We start from the raw sequence: 11,432 nt of genomic DNA on the forward strand, positions 1-11,432 counted from the left end.
GTTCTCATCCTGAAGCAAAGTTCTTAACCCGAGGTACTATTTCTGGGTTAGTGGAAGTCTGTAACCTGAAGCGTCCGTAACCTGAAGCATCTGTAACCTGAGGTACCACTGTACTGTGGTCCAGGGAGTCAGGATAGTCAGGCAACAATAATTCAATATGTGGGCAGGAGTTCAAATCTCCCTGCTTTGGGTTTTCAAAAGCTGGTCAGTATGACAGAGGGCCAAAGAGACTTCTTCTGTTTACTCCTTGTTTTCTGGCTGCCTCTGGCATCATGGCCTGGCGTCTTGCCTTTGGCTGCCTCCTGCTCGGACCTTGGAGCTCCTTGGACCTCAAAGCGCAGCATGTGACCTTCGGGCAGGGCGCAGGACTGGCAGAACATTATTTATGTATGCTACAACAGTGGCAAGAATCTTTATTGCACAATATTGGAAGACGGAAGGAACAATGGCAAGAAAAGCTGATGAACTATGCAAAATTGGCTAAGCTAGCAGACCAACTATGAGAGAAGGACAAAAAGGACTTCCAAAGAGTCTGGGAACCATTTACAGTTTATTTGCAGAAACAGCAGAATGGACTGGATTCATTGGCTGGATTTGAATAAACTTTCACAACTTCTTTTGAGCAACAGATATTTCAGAGAACTGATAAGGAGTTTTATTTCTGCGTAGGAAAAGCAGGATACGATAAATAAAACGAAATAACTCAGCAGAGGGGGAGTTGAAGGAAGTCCAGAGGAGGTGAGGGAGAATAATTCTAAATAACATGGTGAATGAGATTTGTATGGCCTCTTTTCCCAATGACCCTCCATCTGACTTGGCTTCCTCCAGCCCCTTGGCAGCTGGGCTCTGCTGCCTGGCAAGGCTGGTCAAAGATTGACGGAGATGGACCCTGGCTGACATCTATAGATTATTTTCCCCAAAACAACCTTTAAGCTGGGTGACTAAAGGTAAAGGGACCCCTGACCATTAGGTCCAGTCGTGGCCGTCTCTGGGGTTGCGGCGCTCATCTCGCTTTATTGGCCGAGGGAGCCGGCGTACAGCTTCCGGGTCATGTGGCCAGCATGAATAAGTCGCTTCTGGCGAACCAGAGCAGCGCATGGAAATGCCGTTTACCTTCCCGCCAGAGCGGTACCTATTTATCTACTTGCACTTCATGCTTTTGAACTGCTAGGTTGGCAGGAGCAGGGACCGAACAATGGGAGCTCATCCCGTCGTGGGGATTTGAACCGCCGACCTTCTGATCGGCAAGTCCTAGGCTCTGTGGTTTAACCCACAGCGCCACCCACGTCCCTAAGCTGGATGATTAGCCATCCATAAATTGCACAAGGCATTGTAGATTCAAGGGCTCAGTTGCATGGCAAATAAAGGAACTCATAGAATCACAGAACTTTGGAGTTGGAAGGGACACCAAGAGTCATCTAGTCCAGCCCTCTGTATGCAGGAATCACAGAATCCCTGACAGATGGCCATCCAAGCTCTGCTTAAGAACCTCCAAGGAAAGAAAGTCCGCCACCTTCCGAGTGTCAGTAGCCAAAGTGTTGGTCAGCAATGAAAAAAGCACAGTCTCAGTGACGTCAATTCTTTATTCAAAGAAACCCAAGCCTAGTGTTACAACAACTCTTTCTAGTAGGTCTTGCCCCAGTGAGGTTCCTTAGTCTCCTCCTCCCCTGGTTCCTTCTCATACAATCTGAGACGTCTCCATCTTGCCTACCTTTGCTCTGCTCTCTTCATATCTCTTCGTGTTCTGGGAGACCAGGTGAGAAGGGAATTGGTTGCAGTGGGAGGGGTGACTCCCTGGATTCTCCAGCAGCTTGCCTCCTCTCCAGTGTGGTGTTGTGGTAAAGAGTGCTGGACTCGTAATCTGGCGAACCGGGTTCGCTTCCCCGCTCCTCCACATGCAGCTGCTGGGTGACCTTGGGCCAGTCACACTTCTCTGAAGTCTCTCAGCCCCACTCACCTCACAGAGTGTTTGTTGTGGGGGAGGAAGGGAAAGGAGAATGTTAGCCGCTTTGAGACTCCTTAAAGGGAGTGAAAGGCGGGATATGAAGTCCAAACTCTTCTTCTTCTTCTTCCTCCTCCTCCTCCTCCCCAGGCTCCTCTCCTCTCCTGCCTCTGAGTCTGGACTGCCATCTGCAACAGCCTCTTACTGCTCACAAAACCTGTTGTTTCCAACACCTCCTGCCCCTAGTCTGCCCCCTCTTCTCCCTCTGGCCACTCATCATCATCCCACCACTAATCCCTGGACAAAGGAGCCTTATTCCTTTGGGGGCTCCCCAACTGGTGCCTTCCGGCCAGTTCATGTCACACAGTCCACTCCACTGGCAAACGGCACTTACTGTCAGAAAGTTCTTCCTGATGTTTAGGCAAAATCTATTTTGGTGTCCCTTCTTGGTGTCCCTTCCAACTCCACAGTTCTATGATTCTATGAGTTTTATTTGACAAGCAACTGAGCCCTTGAAGCTACAATGCCTTGTGCAATTTATGGATGGCTAATCTTCCAGCTTAAAGGTCGTTCCGGGGGAAAGAATCAATAGATGTCAACCGGGGTCCATCTCCGTCAATCTTTGACCAGCCTCACCAGGGAGCAGAGCCCAGCTGCTCTTCTGGCTGCCAAGGGGCTGGAGGAAGCCAAGTCAGATGGAGGGTCATTGGGAAAAGAGGCCCAGACGGGGCCTGCCAGGACTTCAGCCAGTCCTCCACACTGCCCAAAAGTCACATGCTGTGCTTTAAAACAAAACAAAACAAAACAAAAATAGTCATCTTGCGACTTGCTGTTATAGATCCATGTTTGGATACAACATTAAAACATGAGGAGGTACAATCTGAAATCAGACTAGAAAATAAGATTATTCATCTCACAGGACCAGAGATGGCTAGTAATAGTGGATATCAGGTTATAATCAGTGCCAGATTTGGTAGGAACCTGCCAACCCTGAGTTTGTTTCTTAAAATATGTCAGAAATATACATGGCAGCATAGGTCATTGGCTGGGCAGTGCCTCAAAGGAATAAACATTTCTGAAATTGTGATACATAGAGCCTTCTGAAAGTGAATGTGAAGGGGAAAGTCTGGCGTATTTCTCCATACTTGAGCAATGGTCAACCTATCCACAGCCAACAAATCTAGAAAAAGAGTTTTACAAACTAGTTCTGCAGTGCAAGCTTTGAATATTTATGATAAACAGAAACAGACATCAAGATTCACTGGTGTGCCTACAATCTCTGAAATTTCTTGTGCAACTTGTCTCCAAAACATGAATATTTTTGATGGTACCTAAAGAGAAAAATCAAAATGGAAGATTGGCAGGGAAACTGAGGGAAGTCCAAAAAAAGAAGAAGATTTGTGTGATAAATTTTGATGTGATTTTATAAATTTGTATTGGAAAATGAATAAAAATATATTTTTTTTAAAAAAAATATTTTTGATGGTACCAATGCAGATGCATGGCCAAAGAAATTGGTCTTATGTATGATCTTGGCAGCTCAAATGTTGTTTAGTCATTTAGTTGTGTCTGACTCTTCGTGACCCCCTGGACCAGAGCACGCCAGGCACTCCTGTCTTCCACTGCCTCCTGCAGTTTGGCCAAACTCATGACCAAATAGTCATTACAAAATCTTACACTGGGTGCTTGGCAACGCTCACTGCGGAATATAGCGATAATGAAGAAAGCTGTGAATCATTTGAGAGTTTTGACAAGGCATATGACAAGGCATATGACTTTGACCAAAATGGTCAAAGGCCTGGAAACGATGCCTTATGAGGAACGGCTAAGGGAGCTGGGCATGTTTAGCCTGGAGAAGAGGAGGTTAAGGGGTGATATGATAGCCATGTTCAAATATATAAAAGGATGTCACATAGAGGAGGGAGAAAGGTTGTTTTCTGCTGCTCCAGAGAAGCGGACACAGAGCAATGGATCCAAACTACAAGAAAGAAGATTCCACCTAAACATTAGGAAGAACTTCCTGACAGTAAGAGCTGTTCGACAGTGGAATTTGCTGCCAAGGAGTGTGGTGGAGTCTCCTTCTTTGGAGGTCTTTAAGCAGAGGCTTGGCAACCATATGTCAGGAGTGCTCTGATGGTGTTTCCTGCTTGGCAGGGGGTTGGACTCGATGGCCCTTGTGGTCTCTTCCAACTCTATGATTCTATGATTCTATTGCATATACTGAAGGCAGCCCTGTTCAGGGAAGTTTTTAATGTGTGACATTTTAATGTATTTTTAATCTTTGTTGGAAGCCAGAGTGGCTGGGGAAACGCAACCAGATGGGCAGGGTACAAATAAGTTGTTGTTGTTGTTGTTGTTGTTGTTGTTGTTGTTGTTGTTGTTGTTATTATTATACAAGAAAGGAAGCATATTTCTCAAGACAACCCTTCTCCCCAGCCCGGCAGATCTTGAACTAGCCCTGAAAGTCAGTCTTTTTTGCTTGGACTTTGTTATGCTGACCCATGTGCCTCTCTTAAAATTTTGTTTTTCATCTTTTCATTCCCATCTCCTGTTATAACTGTTCTCTGTGTTGTATGTACATTATAAAATGAATTTTTTAAAAGGAAAATCAAATCCCCAATCCAGTCTCCCACAACCTGGTGCCCTCCATATCAGTTTCCTGAAAATTCATCAACCATTTATTGCATATTTCTCCTAACATTGCCCTTTTTCGTATGCACAATTGCCGAAGAAGCACATTTTTGCAAAACAGTTCAAGTCCACCAGGTGAGTTGGGTTCTTCCTCCTCCTCCTTGCACGGACAGGCCTTCAAAGAGAGGACTTGCCTACTTTATGGCCAATCTCTCAGGAGTGCAGAGGTACTGAGAGAGAAACCGAGATCTTTTTACGCCGCAACACAGGAAGGGAGAGATCAGTGTTGACGCCAGGACGCTGACAGCTGGTATTTTGGGGGCACCTTCCCAAGGCCCACGGCCTCCGGTGCGAGGCTGATCTGGCTGGGGGGCACAGGGGAGTGGAGGGTGAAGGATTGCAGGATGGTGGTGAAGAAGAGGAACAGCTCCATGCGGGCCAACCCTTCGCCAATGCAGATACGCTTCCCTGCCAAGAGAGAAACGCAAAATCTGTCGGGCAGGTGGAAGTAGCCCTCTGACAAAACCCACCCTCGAATTTATTCCCCCGTGAAAGAAGTTTCCGTTCTTTTGCCTCATTCTTGGGGTGCTTTAGGAATTTCCTTTAGAAACAAGTATTAATTAAGGAATGAAGGATTTCTATCTAGATGTTAGGATAGAGATGATAAAGAAAACAGGAAAACAGGAAGACACAATGAGAGATAAAGGAGGTGCTGTGGGATTGGTGGAAGTCAATGTCTTGTCGTCGTTTTAGTGTTTATAATATTAACTTGTAAGATATGGATTTTTTTTTGTTGTTGTTGCTTTCTTTAGTTTTCAAATGCTGATTTGTGTGTGTTGTGTATTGTTATTTTTTTATATCTTTCGTGGTGTTGTTGTTTGGAAAATACTAATAAAATTTATTTTTAAAAAATCAATAAAAAGAAGAAGAAGAAGAAGAAGAAGAAGAAGAAGAAGAAGAAGAAGAAGAAGAAGAAGAAGAAAGGAATGAACCATGGTATGTTTTTATTTCGTCTTTAACATCTACGGATTATTTCTGTTGTACAGTTTTAAAACCAATAAAGCATTTTTTTAAATTAAAAAAATAGAAATTCGGTGGGTGCAAAATTTAGTGGGAACAATTATTCATAGGTACGTTGATCAATAGCTTATGATGCATAGGCAGTAAAAGAAAGTGTTAAATGGCTGATAGGTGAAAAGATGCTCTGGAAGAGTCACGCTTGAAACAGTACCTCCTCCATGAGAGGTCTAGAGGGTTGCAACATGGGAAGGGGCCTTTTCTGCAGTGGCTCCCCGTTTCTGGGGTGCTCTACACAGGGAGGCTCACTTGGTACTTCATTATAAATCTTTAGGTGCCGGGCAAAAATATTCCTCTTTGGCCTCTATCTGTGGCCCCTTGCAGTGGGTGGGATTTTTGTAATGTATTCTTTTAACGGGTTGTGCAGCAACAGGTCGTTAAGTTGTCAACCCAGCGCCTCTCCCACGCTGTCCTTGGCAGGTATAATGCAGGGGAGCCCTGCAGGATCAGGCCCCCTCCAGCCCTGCATCCTGTTCTCCCAGTGGCCCCCAGATGCCTGCGAGAAGCCAAGACAAGCAGGACCAGAACAGAGGTTCCTTTCTCTGACCCTCCTGAGAAGGACCGCCTGGAAATGAATCTCATAGGAGAGAGACCACTCACCAACCCCACTCCCCACTCCCCTCCCAATGGAAGGGAAGGAGCCCCCCCCCCACGTACCTGCTGAGAAAGGCATGAAGGCCTCCACCTTCTTGAAGCAGCCTTGGCTATCCAAGAATCTCCCTGGGTCAAACTCTTGAGGCTTGGAGTGCTCCTCTGAGTCATAGTGAACGCTGCTCAGCAAAGGATAGATGTAGGTCCCCTGGGAGAATCATATACAGTGGTGCCTCAGGTTACAGATGCTTCAGGTTACAGACTCTGCTAACCCAGAAATAGTACTTTGGTTTAAGAACTTTGCTTCAAGATGAGAACAGAAATCGTGCTCCGGTGGCGCGGCGGCAGCGGGAGGCCCCATAAGCTAAAATGGTACCTCAGGTTAAGAACAGGTTCAGGTCAATCAATGAAATTTTATTAATATTTCATATTGAGATATTTGTAGAATATCTTCTTTCTCTCTATTTTTTCTTCTTTTCTCTTTTCTTTTTTCTCTCTTTTTTATATATGTGTGCTTATCTAATATGTATGTATGTATGTATGTATGTATGTATGTATGTGTGTATTTGCAATATTTTGCTTATATTTTGTAATAATTATGTTAAATGAATTAATAAATTTTATATATATATATATATATATATATATATATATATATATATATATATATATAAAAAAAACAGTTTCAGGTTAAGAACGGACCTCCAGAACGAATTAAGTTCTTAACCTGAGGTACCACTGTAGTTATTTATCTCCTTCACATCTGATGGGAGGGTGTTCCACAGGGCAGGCACCACAACCGAGAAGGCCCTCTGCCTGGTTCCCTGCAACCTCACTTCTCGTAGGGAGGGAACTGTCAGAAGGCCCTCAGCACTGGACCTCAGTGTCAGGGCAGAACGATGGGGGTGGAGACGCTCCTTCAGGTATACTGGACCGAGACCGTTTAGGGCTTTAAAGGTAAGCACCAACACTTTGAATTGTGCTCGGAAACGTACTGGGAGCCAGCGAAGATCCTTTAGGCCTGGTGTTATATGTTCCCGGCAGCCTTTCTCAGTCACCAGTCTAGCTGCCGCATTCTGGATTAGTCACCTTCAAAGTTAGCCCCCCACAGACCTCATTCCTCTAATTCATTGCAGGTGGTTGAACACGGTGACCCTTTTGGTCCCTTCCAACTCTTTAATTCTATGATTATTGGCTTGTCAGCCGCAGCATCCCAACTCTAGAGAAACCCAGTGTTGATTTTGTTTCAAAATCTTCCCTGCACTTTACATCATTTAGTAGTATTAAAAAGATCCAGATGGACAAGCATCCTGGCAGACAGATAAGGCAGCTTCCTGGGAGCTTTGAAATATACCCATTTCACAGGTGGAGAACTGACTCCTGTGGATAAATGCCTTTCCAAGGCAAGTCCATGTGTGACATGGGAGGCACTGAGCTCAGATCCTGTCCCCGCCCTGACCCAGGAATTTCAGACCAGTTGCATGGAGGGCCCAAAGGCTGGATCCTGATCCCTCCACCCCTGCTGGGAATCTTACCTTGGGGATGACATAGCCCCTGAAGTGGATGTCTTTCCTGGCCATGCGGGGAAGATTCATGGGTAGGATATCGCTGAATCGCTGGATCTCGTGCACTACAGCCTCCATATAGGGCATTTTGTTCCTGTCCTCACTGGCTGGGATCCGGTCCCTCCCAATCACTCGATCGATTTCCTCGTGGAGTTTTTCTTGGGGAAAAGAGAGCAATTCCTGTGTCACAGGGAGCTGAGCAAGATGACCTTTTGGGTCCCTTACAACTGTACAATTCCATCATTCTATGACTGAGCACCTGTTCACAATCAGGATAGCACCGTGCCTTTCTCTCTTGACACCCTTTCACTGGGGCATTTTTGGGGATGGAGAGAGGACAAGACGGAGGGGCCATAGACACAAATCCCTCTCATCTGGGAACTGTGTGTATACCATATTTTTTGCTCTATGCTGTTGTTTAGTCGTTTAGTCGTGTCCGACTCTTCGTGACCCCATGGACCAGAGCATGCTCTATAACAGTGTTCCCCAACCTTGGGCCTCCAGCTGTTTTTGGACTACAATTCCCATCATCCTTGACCACTGGTCTTGCTAGCGAGGGATGATGGGAGTTGTAGTCCAAAAACAGCTGGAGGCCCAAGGTTGGGGAACACTGCTCTATAAGACTCACTTTTCCCCTCCTAAAAAGTAAGGGGAAATGTGTGTGCGTCTTACGGAGCGAATGCAGCCTGTGCAGCTATCCCAGAAGCCAGAACAGCAAGAGGGATTGCTGCTTTCACTACGCAGCAATCCCTCTTGCTGTTCTGGCTTCTGAGATTCAGAATATATTTTTTTTCTTGTTTTCCTCCTCCAAAAACTTGGTGCGTCTTGTGGTCTGTTGCGTCTTATAGAGCGAAAAATACGGTAACCTTTTTCTAGATGATGTTACTCTCGCCAGGACGGAGCTACATGTCCCGTTAATCTCACATCTTGACTACTACAGTCACTTCTATTTGGGGCTTCCCTTGAGGGTGGAAATTGCCTGTTTCTTTATCTTACTGCATTCATAGATCACCTTTTTCTCCATGGAAATCAAGGTGGTGTACATGGTCCACACAGCCCTCCATGGAGAAGAGTGCACTTAAGTTTGGGCTGTTGCCTTCCATCATCAGCTTGATCTGTTCTTGGCATCTTGAGATTGTCTTGAGAGACAATGGAGTGTGCCACCAGGGGTGAAGTCAAACGGCTGTGTTAGGAGCACCAAAGTGACCTCCCCAGGGCGCAAGCCTGGGCAGTGTGTATGGAGGTCCTGGGCTGCCCAGATGATAAGACCCCCCTTTTGGCCTTCCGGATGTGGTCCAAAGGAAAGCAGAGCACGACGTTTGGTACCAGCTGGGCTGCAGGAGTTGCAGGAAGGTGGCGTACAAGGTGCCATCCAACCATCTTAGGGACCTCAGTCCTGATTTGTGTAGGGCAGGAATGTCCAACTTCAAGTAGGCTGTGAGCTACTATCCAGTATCAAAAGCTGTCATTCTTCAGCAAGCATTCCATTCTCTCACCCTTCAGAAGTCATTTAAATGCCCCTTAAAGGTAAAGGTAAAGGGACCCCTGACCATTAGGTCCAGTCATGGCTGACTCTTGGGTTGCGGCACTCATCTTGCTTTATTGGCCGAGGGAGCCGGCGTACAGCTTCCGGGTCATGTGGCCAGCATGACTGAGCTGCTTCTGGCAAACCAGAGCAGCGCACGGAAACGCCGTTTACCTTCCCGCCGGAGTGGTACCTACTTTGATGTGCTTTTGAACTGCTAGGTTGGCAGGAGCAGGGACCGAGCAACAGGAGCTCACCCTGTCACAGGGATACGAACCACCGACCTTCTGATCAGCAAGTCCTATACCCTGTGGTTTAACCCACAGTGCCACCCTTGGTTCCCTTTAAAGCACATGCAGAAACTGCCTATTTGACCGTTGAACCCACTTTGGACCTCGTCCGCTCCAGCTGCCAGAGCCTGCCTTCGCTTGCAGGGGAAGCTGCTAACTCACTGAGGGTTTGAGACCCATAGGCTACCCTCACTTGGCTTAGCCAGCCAATCAAAGTCATACTACCCTGAACACACCCAACCATGTCTGAGCTTGGAAGCTAAGCAGGGTCAGGCCTGGTTAGCATTTGGATGGGAGACCATTTGGAGATACCAGATGCCCTAAGCTTTTCCTCCTTTTGGGCATATGGAGTGATAGGGGAGTGGTAGTACGTCTGGTCGGGGACACATCCTACTCCTTCTGGGGTACTTTGTCCGCCTCTGGTCCCTACCCAACACTCTTCTCTCACCTGCGGCTCCCAGAAGCTGTCAGCATGCGACAGTGGACACACCCTGGGAACAGCCTGGTCTGTAGCTGTAGAAGCTCAGGTGATTCTCATAGGTTCCCTCCTTCTGCCCTCACCTTGAATCTGTGGGTACTTCAGCATGGAGAGGAATCCATATCTCAGGGTGGTGCCGATCGTCTCCGTCCCAGCGAAGAACAAGTTGAAGGTGGCCATGACCAAATTCTCCATGCAAAATTCAGAAGCCGGGTTATTCTTTTCCTGCCAAGAGATCGAGGTCAGCTATGATGCCTGCATTGAAGTAGGGTCAGACTAGATGCCACTTGGGGTCCCTTCCAATTCCACAATTCTCTGAAACCTGCAGACAGCACGTTTTTGGGGGGCAGATGATGGAGATGAGGAAGTTCATTCCTTACCTGATCCATCTTAACTAAGAAGCAGTCAATGTAGTTGTGGGGGTCAGAGGGATCCAGTGAGGCCTGCTGCATCTTGATCCTCTCCTCTATGAAGCGGATGATCCCCTGGGAACATTTGCTGCCTGCGTGGTGGGATCCGGGGATCTTCTCCATGATCTCCGGGAAAATATTGTACAGCTGCGGGGGAAGAAGATGGGGAGCAATGGAAGGGCGTTACCACATTTGGCTGACCTTAGTATGTGTCTCCTGCAAACTCAGATTCCCAAAAAAAGGCACGTGCTGAGAAGAAGAAGAAGAGTTTGGATTTGATATCTCGCTTTATCACTACCCGAAGGAGTCTCAAAGTGGCTAACAATCTCCTTTCCCTTCCTCCCCCACAACAAACACTCTGTGAGGTGAGTGGGGCTGAGAGACTTCAGAGAAGTGTGACTAGCCCAAGGTCACCCAGCAGCTGCATGTGGAGGAGCGGAGACGCGAACCCAGTTCACCAGATTACGAGTCTATCGCTCTTAACCACTATACCACACTGCCTGGAAAAGTGACCCTTGACTCTTTGCACATGCTCATGGGTCCTTGGGCTCTCCTTTCCAAAACCCTCCCTTCGCTTCAGAAATTCCAGCGCTGCCTTCTGCCCTGCAAGGCCCACGAGTGAGAACACTCTACACAATGAACTGGAGAGACGGATTCAGCCCATTGCTGTGGTTGCTTAGCATAAGGTGGGGGGCAAATTGAGACCCCTAGGCAACAAATCGCTCCTTCCTGCCACAGATTTATGAACCCTGACCTAATAATCTGGATTTCTGGTATTCAGGGCTTTGGCAAATTGCTCTCCTGGAAGGGAGATTCCATAAGCGAAAATATCTAGGGCAGAGCTTGAAGGACTAGATAGGCAGACAGATAGATGGCATGATTTTAATTCTTATACAAGAATTGAGACACGTGGTCACTCAGTG

General features: G+C 46.9%; 1 protein-coding gene across 1 annotated transcript in view; it reads right to left on the reverse strand.

Annotated features, from left to right (window-relative positions):
• Positions 1 to 11,432, reverse strand: part of LOC310768730 (cytochrome P450 2F3-like) — a 182,172-nt gene that overhangs the window by 162,584 nt on the left and 8,156 nt on the right. Inside the window, exons 5-9 of the mRNA XM_083627439.1 lie at positions 10,480 to 10,656; positions 10,183 to 10,324; positions 7,777 to 7,964; positions 6,308 to 6,449; positions 4,253 to 5,041 (exon numbers count right to left, since the gene is read on the reverse strand). Coding sequence (XP_083483565.1) covers positions 4,854 to 5,041; positions 6,308 to 6,449; positions 7,777 to 7,964; positions 10,183 to 10,324; positions 10,480 to 10,656 — 837 coding nt within the window. The 3' untranslated portion in view covers positions 4,253 to 4,853. The remainder of the gene's footprint in view (positions 1 to 4,252; positions 5,042 to 6,307; positions 6,450 to 7,776; positions 7,965 to 10,182; positions 10,325 to 10,479; positions 10,657 to 11,432) is intronic.

This window comes from Podarcis filfolensis (assembly GCF_964270895.1).
Source record: "Podarcis filfolensis genome assembly, chromosome: 8".
Lineage (NCBI taxonomy): Eukaryota > Metazoa > Chordata > Lepidosauria > Squamata > Lacertidae > Podarcis > Podarcis filfolensis.